Consider the following 15,986-nt stretch of genomic DNA (forward strand, 5'->3'; position numbering starts at 1 on the left):
AAAACTAATCCGGACGCTTATAAGAAATCACGCTATGCCCTCAGACAAACCATCAAACAAGAAAAGTATCAATACAGGATTAAGATTGAATCATACTACCCCGGCTCTGACACTCGTCGGAGGTGGCAGGGCTTGAAAGCTATTACTGGACTACAAAGGGAAACCCAGACGCGAGCTGCCCAGTGACGCGAGCCTACCAGACGAGCTAAATGCCTTTTATGCTCGTTTCGAGGCAAGCAGCACTGAAGCATGCATGAGAGCACCAGCTGTTCTGGATGACTGTGTGATAACGCTCTCGGTAGCCGATGTGAACAAAACCTTTAAACAGGTCAACATTCACAAAGCCGCTGGGCCAGACGGATTACCGGAACGCGTACTCAAAGCATGCACGGACCAACTGGCAAGTGTCTTCACTGACATTTTCAAACTCTCCCTGACCGAGTCTGTAATACCTACATGGTTCAAGCAGACCACCATAGTCCCTGTGCCCAAGGAAGCAAAGGTAACCTGCCTAAATGATTACTGCCCCGTGGCACTCACGTCGATAGCCATGAAGTGCTTTGAAAGGCTGGTCATGGCTCACATCAACAGCATCCTCCCGGACACTCTAGACCAACTCCAATTTGCAAACCGCCCCAACAGATCCACAGATGACGCAATAACAATCGCACTCCACACTGCCCTTTCTCACCTGGACAAAAGGACACCTATGTGAGAATGCTGTTCATCAACTACAGCTCAGCGTTCAACACCACATTGCCCACAAAGCTCATCACTAAGCTAAGGACTCTGGGACTAAACACCTCCCTCTGAAACTAGATCCTGTACTTCCTGAAGGGCCGCTGATCTGCCACGCTGACCCTTAACACTGGGGCCCCTCAAGGGTGTGTACTTGGGCCCCTCAAGGGTGTGTACTTAGTCCCCTCCTGTATTCCCTGTTCACCCACGACTACGTGGCCAAACACGACTCCAACACTATCATTAAGTTTGCTGACGACACAACAGTGGAAGGCCTGACAACAATGAGACGGCCTATAGAGAGGAGGTCAGTGAACTGGCAGTGTGGTGCCAGGACAACAACCTCTCCCTCAATGTAAGTAAGACAAAGGAGCTGATCGTGGACTAAAGGAAAAGGCCAAACAGGCCCCCATTAACATCGACGGGCTGTAGTGGAGCTGGTCGAGAGTTTCAAGTTCCTTGGTGTCCACATCACCAACGAACTATCATGGTCCAAACATACGAAGACAGTCGTGAAGAGGGCACGACAAAACCCCCTCAGGAGACTGAAAAGATTTTTCATGGGTCCCCAGATCCTCAAAAGGTTCTACATCTGCACCATCGAGAGCATCCTGACATGTTGCATCACCGCCTGGTATGGTAACTGCTCGGCATCTGACCGTAAGGCGCTACAGAGGGTAGTGCGAACGACCCAGTACATCACTGGGGCCAAGCTTTCTGCCATCCAGGACCTATGTAATAGGCAGTGTCAGAGGAAAGCCCATACAATTGTCAGACTCCAGTCACCCAAGCTATAGACTTTTTTCTCTGCTAGTTGTTTTCGGCGCATGTAGCAAATAAAGTTTGATTTGATTAGTAAGACAACAGCAAGAAGTACAGGTGTAATTTAAATCAAATCAAATCAAATTTATTTATATAGCCCTTCGTACATCAGCTGATATCTCAAAGTGCTGTACAGAAACCCAGCCTAAAACCCCAAACAGCAAGCAATGCAGGTGTAGAAGCACGGTTTACAACTGTCATTGCAGTAGTATATTGTAGTTAAATTAGGCAGGGTGGCCCTCTGTTTCTGCTCTCTTGCCAACTGCTTATGGAATTGCCTTTGGCTCGACAATGACAGCAATGGAGTTGACAAAAGCACAAACAGATCTGGGACCAGGCTAACAATAATATAATAGGCTGTAGTAACAATACTTCAATACTCCAATGCTGTAGCGCAGTACCAGGGGTTAGTAATACAGTAGTAGCAGTAGCCTTAGTAACAGGCTTATTTGGGTCCCATGTCATTTGCCTGACAGTATAACTTGTACCCACATTAGTTCCAGCTGTGCAGAGTACTTAGCAGTATCCCTGGACAGATGTAATGAGCTGAGGGATAATAGTTTCTGCCCCAATAAATACCCAGAAATTAGAGTATGTTATTTGCTCCTCTGCTGCATCAAAGTTGGTATCGAGAGACAGCATCAATCTCCAGGCCATCAGACTGTTAAGTAGCCATAACCACCCGAGTTACTGTCCTATATACTTAGACATGGAATCACTGGTCACTTTAATAATGGAACACCAATAAAACGTGATTTGATTTGCTCTGACATCATGCTCTACTTCTCCTCTATTCTCTTTCTCTTAGTCCCTCCTTCCTTTTCCACATGACACTTGTGGCGTCACTTGCGGCTGTGTTCCATTCCTCTGTATCATATTATGTTCACCTCAGCCTGTTGTTTTTCTTTTAGAAGGTGAGCCCCGGCACACTCTCTCACTCTTTTTCTTTCTCCTTCTCTCTATCGCTCTCCCTCACACTCTCTCTCTTGATCGCTCGTTTTTGCACCCTCTCTCTCCACGGTTCTCTTTTAGAGGCAGAAGGGGTCCTACCTTTTCCATTCTGCATCAGACCGTATCTAGACCTAACATAAGAAACACACCTGTGCACTTACTGGGCACCCTGTAGTTTACTAATACCCCGTGTTCACTAGCAAGCAGTGCTGCGCAGTGAAACACTGCTTCCCATTCAGTTTCAATGGAAGGAAAGAGGTGAGAAGCGGAGAGGGACCTTTGGGCGGCGTGAAGATGGTGTGGGAGACGGTGAAAAAGTTCAACTTTTCTCAACTTTATCTGACTAGCTAACATTAACCAGCTAGCTGGCTAGCTTTAGGGGTGAGTATGAAATTGAAATTTTGGTTGTTTAATGTTTTAGGGACTCCTGAAACAGGCAAACTAGGCTGTCGTCATAAGGAAGACATCATCCTCCCTTATGTGGTAGCCTTCCTGCAGGCTCATCTTGACATGACCCTCCAGCTTTACAATGCCACCAGCCATACTGCTCGTTCTGTGCGTGATTTCTTGTAAGACAGGAATGTCAGTGTTCTGCCATGGTCAGTGAAGAGCCCGTATCTCAATCCCATTGAGCATGTCTGGGACCTGTTGTATCGGAGGGTGAGGTCTAGGGCCATTCCCCCCCAGAAATGTCCGGGAACTTGCAGGTGCCTTGGTGGAACAGTGGGGTAAAATGTCACAGCAAGAACTGGCACATCTGGTACAGTCCATGAGGAGAAGATGAACTACAGTACTTAATGCAGCTGGTGGCCACACCAGATACCCTCTATGTAGCCAGTTCAGATGCGGGAGGGGTTTACCAATACAGCTGATATAACCGATAGGATTTAGGGAGAAGGAGAGAGAGGGATGAAGTGAAGGAGAAAATTTAGAAATGTATTGAGAAAATAAGGTAGTTAAAGAGACAGTGTTGACTACGAAAAGCCAACTGACATTTACTCCTGAGGTGCTGACCTGTTTCACCCTCGACAACCACTGTGATTATTATTATTATTATTATTTTCTGATCAATTTTCTGTTATTTTAATGGAGAAAAAAATGTACTTTTCTTTCAAAAACAAGGACATTTCTAAGTGACCCCAAACTTTTGGATGGCAGTGTAATTGTCCATGACTGCAGCTTGACGGGTCAAGAGTGAGTAAAGATGGTCCCGGGGAGGGGTGGAGCTAGGTAGGAGTTCTGTGGCGAACCCCAACCTGCAGTAGAATGGGTTTGGTCTGATATTCCACCTGGCTGGAACCAAGGGGGCATCCATCGAGGGCTTGAATCTGCAGAGGGATAGGACATTTCACGCAGGGGATTTGTAATTATCTGGTGAAGTCTTGATCAAATAAATCATCTGAGGCCCCGGAGTCCACAAAGGCTTGAATCTCGTGCTGATGGTTGTCCCAGTGGAGGTTTGCGGGTAGTGACAGATGGTGACTGGGTAGCCGAGGGTTAACTGCACAGCCCATCATGGTCTCCCCTTGTCCTGGCAAGCCCTGGCAATTCCCGTCAGCTCTGGCCATGTAGTACGGAGATGGCTGAGACCACCTTTCACCCTCCTGTGGGCTCAGACGTGTGCGTCCCAGCTGCATGGGCTCCTCAATGCTGGGTTTGCGGGGCTTGGGGTGTTCAGGAAACCAGGATACTGGAGTGGTGTCAAAAAAGCGCTGTCTCATGCGTTCTTGGAGGCAGTTGTTGATCCTGATTGCCAGCATTATAAGGGACGCGCGGTCCTCTCCCAGTTCATCCTTTATGGAGTTACACAAACCCTGGTGCATTGAGAGTGCGGAACTCAATGGCAAAGTCAGCCACTGGTCAGGCCACTTGGCGGATATTGAACAGTCGGCTGGCCACTTCTCGTCCACCGCCTGGGTGGTCGAAGACTTGTCGCAGCTCGGCAGTGAAGGCTAATAATGAGCTGCAGGATGGTGGCTACTGTTTCCACACTGCCGTTGCCCGTGCCAGGGCCTTGCCCGAGGGTAGAGAGATGATATAGGCGATCATGGCCCAATCGGTGTGGAATGAGGACTGTAGCTCGAACACCAGAGAACACGGAGTGAGGAAGCCCTTGCAACTTCCCAGGTGGCCGTCATACCGCTTGGGGCCTGGGATCTTGGGTTCCTGGTGCAGGTTCCCTGGAGACACCTGTAGCACTGGGCGATGAGACTTGGGCATTTACTCCACCTGGGTTGAGGTTGGACTGTGGTTGGAGGGAGTCAGTAAGTGCCCGGAGGATCTCTGATATTTGGGAGAGTTGTTCTTGCTGCCGCACCAACAGTGCTTCTTGGTGGGTTACAACATTCTTAATCTGGGTGATCTCTGCTGGGTCCATGTTAAGGCAAAAGCTTGCTGTGACGTGATGAGGTTGGACCCAGGTGCAGAGAAGAGACCAGATGAGGAATCAGTGGTTAAGGTTAAACACTTTACTGAGAAACCGTAGCCACAGGATCACAGTACACTAGACCAATAACAACCATTAAGTCTGGAAACCTCACTCAGGAAACGACCACGCACACAGTAACCAATTCAAGCTTCTGCAAAGATAACAGAAAAGACTCCTTTTTTAACAGGGAAATCATAATGAGTAAATAGGACAATGTCTCTAGAACGATCTCTGCCGCCCTTTGGTGACAGGTGGAACCATGACAATTACTCTTTACCCATTTAATAACCAGACCTTCATACAAACTTGTTATGCTGAATTCTTGACGCACAATCGAACGTGCTGCAATATGCTACCATATGCTGCCAGAACGCCCACGAGCGAGCCACTATGGGCAGCCTAAGTGGCACGCTGCAATTTACCATGTGCTAGTGAACACGACCCGTAACAAATCAATTGTCCCAGTTGCAATGCATTTAGTACATGTCCCAATTGCAAAATTCCCTGGAGGATCCCAGGAGCGTTTGTCCTCCTTGGAGTACAAAGTAGAATATTCAAACTATTCACAAGGAGGGAGAGCTGATTTCAGCTGAACACCAAGACACCAGAGAGTAACCAGAGATCTGAAGAGAGCTGATGGTGGTGGAACAAAAGAAAACATCTCAGGGAGACCTGCCACCAGGTACCTGGGTATTTGTTAACGGTGACACTTCTGGAAGAGAGGATCACATCAGTGTACTGTCAGGACGACGGGACCAGGAGGCTTGGGAGGGATACAGGTTTGGTGCTGGGCTGAGGTCGGGGAGCCTTGTTGCTGCCTGTCCCGTGGCCTGATGTCTCTGACAATGTTTGCTGGTGTGAGGGGTTCCTTTGAAGGGAACGAGGGGAAATGACTGCCTGGTCTTGAAGCTGCTGAACAAGTTTCTTTGCTTTACTCTTCCTCCTGCTGGTTCTCCACACCTGGCCTATTGGATGGAAATAGTCCGCCACACTCAGAAAGGGCAGAGAGGTGAAGGGGGGGTGGGGAGGAGGTTAGAGAGAGGGAGTTTGTGGCACGTTGGGAGGCTGTGAAATGAGGGAGACAGGGTAAGCCCTATGGTTTATGCTAGGGGGACACTGGAGTGAAAATAGAACTGATCAAATATCAGTATATTAACATATCAATGTTTTATGAAAATCCTGTAGAATTAGCTTTTTCTCACAACTGATAATTAACATGGACATCATTTTGGAGACCTAAAAAGTTCCCCATATTCCTGTAAATCACACTCCCAGTCATGAAAGGATACGTCATAGCCCAGATACATAAATAGAAACAAGAATAAAAAATGGTCTTACTTCTCAACTGGGTTGTCGATAGCAAGAGCCTTAGTGCTGCTGTTATGTTAGCTAGCTATGTGCTGCCTGTTCCGGATGTGCTGTAGTTTCTCATTCCGACTGATACGTAATGAGCAGGAGAAATATCTAATGATAATGTAAGTTAATCATGTTTGCGTGTTTCTGGCTTTCAGAGTCTTTTTGCATGTGTACACTATGTGTGAAGCAGTCTGTAGGCCTACAGTGGATTAATAGACTTTAAAGGAATGATTGAAATCACTTTCTATCATGGGAAATAATACACTTGGCAGTTAGGACCTTGACGGATTTACAGTTCTGTAATAGACAGTGGAATCATTAGTTTTGGCCAGCAGTTTCCCAGACAGGGCCAACCATCAGCTATACTTGAGTGAGTTCTGATTCGGTGTTGACGGGTGATTGAGAGGCCGGAGAGAGTTTGGTGAGAGGAACAACAGAACAGCAGCGGTTTGATTGGAAGTATTAAGCACTTTCTGACTGTCTCACTGTTTCATTTTTCCCAGACAGGAATGCACTGTACTGTACACTGTGTTGTGTGTTGGACAGGCGAGTACTATGTGATGTTCTATACCTGCTTTTGACATCACACAAGGAGACGAGCCACAAATCATAGGGCTAATGCCGGTCACGTGATTCAAGATGCTTTAGCTGAAGATACAAGAACAAAAAAAATGTGAACGTAAGAACACATGGAGTAGCAGAGGATGTAGGCATATCTTAGTCATTTCTTTCCATTCATATTTTGGTGCAAGCAGGAGGTTTGATATTTATAAGAAACTTGATTGTACAGTTCTTAGATTTTGTCTGTCATATTCTCTTTGGTGAAGTGGCCTAAAGGCTGGAGCCACCTGCTCCTCTTCACCAGTCACTGGTTACACACTGACTAGGGCCCTCACTGTCACGCCTGCTCCCGCTCTTCCCCCCTGGCGCTTGAGGGTGCCAGGTTGCCCTGCATTACGCACTCCTGTCACCATCATTACACACACCTCTTTCCTTCGTCATATGCATCAGCGATCATTTGGACTCACCTGGACTCAATCACCTGTGTTATTTCCTTCCCTATATCTATCTGTCCCCCAGCTCTATTCCCCACTTCCTCATTAATGTTCCTATGTCATTTTGTTACCTGTTTCTGACACTGGTCCTGTCCTGTTCCATGTCTCTCTTATATTAAATGTTCCACTCCCTGTACCTGCTTCTCATCTCCAGCGTCGGTTCTTACACTCACAGGTCAGACACTCTCTCATCTTGATTTCAATATGTAACAAGTGTGATTTATAAACCATACTACACAAGAAACTGACTTTCTCAGTCCCACATACACAACATGCTGTATTCCTACTCAAACACATTCAGGAAGTTTAGTCTAAAATGGCCACAATCAATCATATGAAAATTAGATCCTACCAGACCATGACCAAATTGTTGGAATTTAGTTTTCATACAGTTTTTCATTAGCTCCATTAGCCTAATGGCTACTCTCAATCATCTACTGTTTATGTATGGAGGCTCCCATTATATTCATACGACATTCATCTCATGTGGGCTTTAAATTTGAAAACCAAGTTCAAATTGTCCAAAATAAAACAAATAATGACATTCACAACCTGTTTAGAGGACAGGTTCCTCTCTTGGTCATCAAATTCAAAAGAATTTCACCTTTGGATCTTCAGTTTCATTACACATCTCCTCTCTCTCCTTCCCAAGGTCCTCTCACTAGGCCCAGATGTCCTACCAGAGTACAAGCTCCAGACCCCCCGTATCCATAAATGGACCATCCTGCACTACAGCCCCTTCAAGGCAGTGTGGGACTGGGTCATCCTGCTCCTGGTCATCTACACAGCCATCTTCACACCCTACTCCGCGGCCTTTCTCCTCAGTGACCAGGAGGAGGCAGCCATGCAGACCTGTGGTTACTGCTCTCCACTGAACGTGGTGGACCTCATCGTGGACATCATGTTCATCGTTGACATCGTCATCAACTTCAGGACGACATACGTAAACACCAACGACGAGGTGGTCAGCCAGTCGCAGCGGATTGCCGTGCACTACTTCAAAGGCTGGTTCCTCATAGACATGGTGGCGGCTATCCCCTTTGACCTGCTCATATACCGCTCTGGAGAAGAGGTGAGGAGACCTGGGTGGAGGGGTTTTTATGCCCTAAAAGTATCATTGTTGTACCAAAGTGCTGCTACGAGCGTCTGTTTTAAGAGCCTGTGCAATATTTTCCTGTAAAAAAAACCCATTTCTTTCTTCTTTCCTAAGTAAACTGACACATAGTGATTATAATCAAAAGAGCTTGGTTGTATGGCTGGGTGTTCTGCATGTGTGAATGACCTGTGTTGAACATATTTCTTACCTGTACCCTTTAAGACAACAACCCTGATTGGCCTGTTAAAGACTGCTCGGCTACTGCGATTGGTGCGTGTAGCTCGGAAGCTGGACAGATACTCTGAGTACGGAGCGGCCGTCCTCTTTCTACTCATGTGCACCTTTGCCCTCATCGCTCATTGGCTGGCCTGCATCTGGTACGCAATTGGTAACGTGGAGCGTGCAGGAGCGGCCCGGATTGGCTGGTTGGACTCTCTGGGGGACCAGCTTGGAAAGCCCTACAATCAGACTGTACCAGGGTCAGGTCCCTCCATCAGGGACAAATATGTCACAGCACTCTACTTTACCTTTAGTAGTCTGACCAGCGTGGGCTTCGGGAACATCTCCCCTAATACCAACTCTGAGAAGATCTTCTCTATCTGTGTAATGCTCATCGGCTGTAAGTCCCAATTATAAGCCCTCAATACACAAATAAATATTGCTTAATACACATGTTATGTTACTGTTAACACATGATTGGAAATTGTACATCACATGGATGGGGAATGTAAGTATTATGTGTATTGGACCTATTGGACAGCCACATCTCGTGTTTACTGTCCAAGGCAATTCTTCCCCAGGGAAGATTATGTCCATTTTATTGTATCTTATTTAATAATATAAAACACTACATTTTGATTACAGGCACAAAATCTTCATGTTTTTCTAGCATTATAATTTTACATGCTTATTTTTGGGGAATATGCTCAGTCCTCTCTATTCTCTCTGTGTGCCTACAGCTCTCATGTATGCTAGCATTTTTGGTAATGTGTCAGCCATCATCCAGCGGCTGTACTCCGGCACGGCTCGCTACCACACCCAGATGCTGCGGGTTCGAGAGTTCATCCGCTTCCACCAGATCCCCAACCCACTGAGGCAGCGGCTGGAGGAGTACTTCCAACATGCCTGGTCCTACACTAACGGCATTGATATGAATGCTGTGAGTCATAAACACACTTGTGCGAACACATGCACACACACACTGCTACTTGTTTTGGTTGAAATTTGTGGCGAAATGGACACATTTAAGTAGTAAAAAGGCAACACACTGTGGTCGACACAAAGACAAACCAGCTGATGTGTCTCCACTCCTCTATGTTGTCCAGGTGCTGAAGGGCTTCCCAGAGTGCTTACAGGCTGATATCTGCCTGCACCTCAACCGCACCCTGCTGCAGAACTGTAAGGCCTTCAAAGGCTCCACTAAGGGCTGCCTGCGGGCCCTGGCCATGAGGTTTAAGACCACCCATGCCCCGCCAGGCGACACCCTGGTCCATGCCGGTGACGTCATCTCAGCCCTCTACTTCATTTCCCGTGGCTCCATAGAGATCCTGAGAGGGGATGTGGTGGTGGCCATCCTGGGTAGGATATCATCTCAACTCCATTTCCATATGGCACAATAAAGATTTACTTGATTTTAATTGACTTGGCTTGCAGTGGCTTTCAACCTGTACCGTATATATATACTTGTACATATTGCTATTGTTATTTTACTACTGCTGTTTAATTATTTGTTACTTACATTATTTATTTTCAATTTTTTTACTTAACACTTATTTACCTTAACTTCTAAAAGCATTGTTGGTTAAGGGCTTGTAAGTAAGCATTTCACTGTATTCGGCGCATGTGACAAATCATTTTTTATCGTATTTGATATATTGATGCAGAGGCTTTTATCACAGTCTCTCTCATCTCCTCCACTCCTTGAGATATGTCCTCATAGCCCTCCACAATGTTTAGTCGAATAGCCTCACCTGGTGGTTGCTATGGGTTAGTTACAAGAATATGTGAGAGCACATTCACTCAGAAACCTTGTAAATCGCTATAAATGAACACAGAAAAAGTAAATTAGATATGAATTATTAACACATTGTCTCTGAATATCCACAATATCAGAAGCACATAATGTATCCATGTTGTATCCATAGATATGCTATCATCAATGTACCTTCTCCTGTGCATCCAGTAAACAATCTCTTCTTTCCCCCTGCAGGTAAGAATGACATCTTTGGAGAGCCCATTAACCTGTATGCCTGTCCAGGGAAGTGCAATGCAGACGTGAGGGCTCTGACCTACTGTGACCTCCATAAGATCCACAGGGAGGACATGCTGGAGGTGCTAGATATGTATCCCGAGTTCTCTGACTACTTCTGGGGGAACCTGGAGATCACGTTTAACCTCCGGGATGTGAGTTGGCTTTTTTAGTTTTGTCTCTAATGCCTTGCTAGAAACATGTCATTCAGGGGAATTTACTGTATCTTATCTTAGAGTTTGATTGTTTGAATTTAAGGTATTTGACTCCATGAATCATTCTATAACTTCTCACTTTAATATTTTTTTCAGGTTGCCACGGTAGCTGGTTCAATGAGCAGTGAGGACTCTGATCATTGTGGAGTCAGCTGTCGTATTCACAGAACAAAACTGTCCCTCAGTTGCAGCTCGGACAGAGGTGTGGTACCCTGTTAGTCAAGTACTCTGGGTAGCACACGGCTAGATTAGATAATTCTGTGTATTTCAGTTTGATTTTAGTAAACCCATTCAATTTGCATTAATCACACTTGCTTCAATTAGACAAGTCTGTTCTATCCACTCTATATGTGCGTTCCAAAGTGCACCCTATTCCCTGTATAGTGTATTACCCTATGGGCCATGGTCAGAAGGACAAACCCTATTTCTGCATTCTATGCCTCTCGTTCACAGAGGCAGAGGAAACCAATCCATCCCAGAGACATGTCCGCAGGGCCAGAGGCCAGAGCTCCAGAGCACAGGGAGATGGGCAGAACACAGAGTCTCAGGGCCTGATGAGCTCAGCCTATTCTCCTTTTTACTCCAGTGAAGATGAGGAGTCAGTGTTAACCAGCCCTGTACAACCAACTTCACTAGTAGGGATCCCCCATAGCCAGACCACCAACATCAGCAGTGCGGTGGAGGATGAGATGAACCAGAAGACTGGCAATACCTGCAATCCTCTCTCAGGTAGACCAAGTCTCCATCAGCACTATTTAAAAAAAAAACTTTGTCTCTGTGTTAGATCTGAGTGGTGTTATTTTTCTCAATTTGTTGCACCACAATAATAGCCGAGCATGCTGCTATTCATGTCAGTGCTGTTACAGGCTTTGGTATTTCCATGTAATATTTCAAGGTTGGACGTTAGAATGTGGGGCGCATCGATTGGTGTCACCTCGTTAGTCAGTCTGTATTACACGTGTGCTGTTTGGTCATCACGTTAGAGGGATGCTATTTAAGAGTGGCTGGCCCAGTGCTCCAGTTGTCTTGAGAGACAACACATTTAGTTGGCACTACCTATATCAGGTCTAGACAAACAATCCTCTATCTGATCTTCCCTGTTTTTCTTTGCTCCACTTTTTTGGTTTGCTTCCTGTCTTTAATTTTGGTGTGGGTTTTTATTTTGTTTGCCTCTTCTTGGACAAATTTAGTGGGCACTCATGGTGGGTGTCTTTTAGGTTCCAGTTGTTGTTGCTCGTCACCTTTCAGTGGACACCCCCATGAGTGTCTTTCAGAACCCCTCCTAGAACCCCACCTGTTTCGTTTTGGTTGTTAAAGTGATTTTTCTTTGTTAGTTCCCTTTGTTGTGAGCGACTGAGTTTCTTGTGGGAACGTAACAGTATAGTATACTGTTTGTTTCTGACAGATGCTATATGAGTTGGACTAGCTGTCTGTCTAACCTCCCTTGTTCTCCCCTGTATCAGGGGCTTTCTCAGGCGTCTCCAACATCTTCAGTTTCTGGGAGGAGAGCCGAGAACAGCAGCAGTATCAAGAGGTGACCTGCCACTGCCTGCCCTCCACTCCCCCTCCTCCCCCTCTCCACACTGTCCTGAGCAACATCAGCCGACGGCAGCGCAGCGAGCTGGAGAACAGGCTGGAACTGCTGCAGAGACAGCTCAACAGGTCGGAGAATGTTTGGTCAATGTTGTGTGAACCCTTGGGTTGTGTATTCTTGGATGTATCCCAAATGGCACACTACTCCATATATAGTTCACTACTTTTGACCAGGGCCCATAGTGCAGTGATTTGACCAGAGCCCTACAGGATGTAGGGAATAGGGATTCCATTTGGGTTGCAACCAATGACTTGCCAAACTTTTGGTGTTGGGAGGCTGTCTCCCTTTAACTGCGGGATAATGAGATGACCCAAATAACCATTTACTGTTGTGACCTATGCTACTTTAGCTGTGGTTGTTGTCTGACTATTCTACTGTGATCACTCAGGATGGAGTCACGGATGTCCACAGACATCGGGGCCATAATGCAGCTGCTCCAGAGACAGATGGTGCTGGTGCCCCCGGCCTACAGCACAGTGTCCTCTCCCCCTGAACCGTCCCCCTCCCTTACCCTGAGGCCTGCAGAGAGGCTGGTGCAGCCCGTCTCACCGCTGGACTCGGAGACCCTGGCCTCCCTCTCACAGGTACTGTATGTATACCACATATTGCAACGGGGCACACCATCCAAGCAAAGGTGCTTCTTGACTGATGGACACATCTTCCAAATGTGTGTATTTATACTGAACAAAAAATATAAATGCAACATGTAAAGTGTTCCCTTGTTTCATGAGTTGAAATAAAAACTCCCAAACATTTTACATATGCATAAAAAGTGTATTTCTCTCAAAGGGTGTATTTCTGTCGGTAATAAAGGCCTTTTGTGAGGAAAAACTTGTTCTAATTGGCTGGGCCTGGCTCCCCAGTGTGTGTGCCTGGCTGCCAAGTGGGTGGGCCAGGCTGCCAAGTAGGTGGGCCAGGCTGCTAAGTGGGTGGGCCTATGCTCACCCATAGCTGCATCAATGCCCAGTCGTGTACTCCATAGATTTGGGCCTAATTTTATTTCAATTGACTGATTTACTTATGAACTGTAACTCAGTAAAATCTTTGAAATTGTTGCATTTATATTTATGTTCCGTGTAGATTTAACCTGGTTATTGATTTAGGGTAGTTGATTTACTGACCTTTGTAGATAGTAAGGTCACAAAGTGTAGTTGAGGTCGTGTCATCAGTGTGATAGCAGCACATTGGTTGGACAGAATACTTTTTTTTGTGAAAGCATTGGGTTAAAGATGCCAATACTGTAGCATTTGAATGTTGAGTGGAAATCTACTAAGCCCAAGGGTCTGTCTGGTCTAACCCCTTCTGGATGTAGGTGATCAGTTTGTTAGGACCATCATCACTAGTCTGGATCCATAGGAAACAACTGCTCAGTGTGTCTTGTCTAGCCTACTGTATATCAACCAATAATCCCACTTTGACGTTTACAGAAGTTATTCTGCTGTGTGTACTGTAGATCTGATTCTTCTCACCTCTCTCTTGTTCTCTACCTCAGTTCTTGATCCAAACAGATTTTGACTACAGCCTTTCCAAGTCCTGTGAGTCTCTCCACAGTGCAGTGGAGCTGTGTCTTCTGGAGCCAACCCGAGTCCTGGATCCAACCCCAGTCTTAGACTCTCTCCCCAAGACTCCTCCTCTTGGCAACAGCATCCACCCAGAGCATCGCGCCCTGGGCTTGTCCATCCATACAGATACTGAGCCCTTAAGCCTGGTCAACCATGGGAACTTCTCAGCGCCAGGGACAGGATTGGCCCAGTCAGACCCCTCAGAGGGCCGACGGAGGCTATCGCTGCCAGGGAAACGCACAGCTCTGGACCTGGAGAGCCCCTGGACTACTGCACACAGATACAGTTCTGACCCTGGGAGTTAGGGGCCAAACAGTGTGTGTGTAACACTATCTCCCTGCTTATGGACATGGAGTCGTAAGAGGTACTCAAACAAAAACATATCCATACTGTTTCCCTCTCTGCCTGTGAAATAAAATGTCCTGCGTGTGGATAAAATTATTTTCTGGTCATAGAAGTCCTCAAAGCATCACTTTTCACAGATGTATGCTACCATTTGCAGTATTGTATATGGAAACATATTTGTCCTTGTTAGTCAATATCTGTCTCTGCTGTATATGTCCTTGTTGTCACCATGTAGGGGTTAAGTGTTAGCTGACTAACAGAACTCTGTTCTGTCTCATGGAGTTGTGATGGGAGAGCTGCTGCTAATTTTCATTAGTCTACTGATGTTGCTCTGTCTGTCTGGCTCAATGGGTAACATAAATTAATTCTGGGATCCATATCTAATTCTTAAATTACTGAACTGAATTAGCAAGCAATATGCAAACTGTAAAACATTTCTGTTCTGTTATCATTGTGTGGTATCCTCTCATCTAGTTAGTCTAGATGTTGAATGAGATGGCGTGCGCGCTGAATAACATAATATCCAATCCTAGGCCAGCAGAGGATCACAGAATTATGACCTAATCTACTGAATGTAGTATCTGTCAGACCACAGCAATATTCCATGATGCAAGCGTATCACCTGGGCCTCAATTCTCCTCCTCTCTCTGACTGCAGAAGACCGACTGCTCAGTTACTGTAACAAGCAACTCCAAGTGTAATGACAATGTTTACACCTTTTAGAGCAGGACCTGTATGTGTTAGAACATTTTAGTTTAGGTTGTATCTATTGTTTGATAAAATATTTAGATGAAATATATTTCCAAGAAATCATTCAAAGAACATATCATTATGGATTATTGCTTAATTGTCATTCTGAATAGTACCATTAGCCTACCTATACTGTTATAGTGTGTTACTGTCCAGTTCTGGGAAATAGATTACTGCAGGAAAAGTAGCTTGTTATGTAGGGATATATTGTAAAAAATCTGAACTATTATTGTTTTGGTCAGGGTACAGTATTTATTGATTCAGTTGAATAGAGTTACTGTGTAGCTTGATGTATATTTGATAATGAACAGTTGGATACTACTCATGAATAAAAAGATGAACAAGAAATGCATTGTTTTGTGTATGGTCATACCTTGAAACCTTTCAAACATGGTCAATTGAACAGGCCAATGCACATGCCTTATTGCATGTCTGTTCACGTGCATTTTACTAAACATGTGTAATCTCACTTGTAGTGGGAATATATTAATTCATGGCATGTATATACTTCAAATAAAAGCACTATACTGATCTGGATCTCAGGCCTGTGCAAATCTACAGTGCCTCATAAAACGTCTGGTCACTATCATGTCCTGAGATTCCCTTTTGAAATCGCAGAGGTAAGATATATTTATCATTCCATTCCAGCTATTACAATGACCCTGTCCTCATTTATCTCTGACCACCAGCCTCATTTGATAAAGCGATTTAAAGACACAGAGATATTAGATCATAGTGCATGGATCATATAGTCCTAACCCTAAAACCAGTCAGAGGGTGACCAGAATAGGCCTATGAATAAACAGCAACAGTTTGCCTAAAGATT

The 15,986-nt window shown here is 45.5% G+C and overlaps 1 protein-coding gene across 2 annotated transcripts in view; it reads left to right on the forward strand.

The window, feature by feature from the left end:
• Positions 1-15,679, forward strand: part of LOC110530392 (potassium voltage-gated channel subfamily H member 6) — a 71,999-nt gene extending 56,320 nt beyond the window's left edge. For both annotated transcript variants that reach the window (XM_021613401.2, XM_021613402.2), the window contains 10 exons: positions 8,003-8,422; positions 8,669-9,065; positions 9,406-9,605; positions 9,772-10,024; positions 10,656-10,849; positions 11,006-11,111; positions 11,363-11,638; positions 12,373-12,571; positions 12,892-13,087; positions 13,996-15,679. In XM_021613401.2, coding sequence (XP_021469076.2) covers positions 8,003-8,422; positions 8,669-9,065; positions 9,406-9,605; positions 9,772-10,024; positions 10,656-10,849; positions 11,006-11,111; positions 11,363-11,638; positions 12,373-12,571; positions 12,892-13,087; positions 13,996-14,370 — 2,616 coding nt within the window. In that variant the 3' untranslated portion in view covers positions 14,371-15,679. The remainder of the gene's footprint in view (positions 1-8,002; positions 8,423-8,668; positions 9,066-9,405; positions 9,606-9,771; positions 10,025-10,655; positions 10,850-11,005; positions 11,112-11,362; positions 11,639-12,372; positions 12,572-12,891; positions 13,088-13,995) is intronic.
• The last annotated feature ends 307 nt before the right edge of the window (positions 15,680-15,986 follow it).

Source organism: Oncorhynchus mykiss, chromosome 8, assembly GCF_013265735.2.
Source record: "Oncorhynchus mykiss isolate Arlee chromosome 8, USDA_OmykA_1.1, whole genome shotgun sequence".
Classification (NCBI taxonomy): domain Eukaryota; kingdom Metazoa; phylum Chordata; class Actinopteri; order Salmoniformes; family Salmonidae; genus Oncorhynchus; species Oncorhynchus mykiss.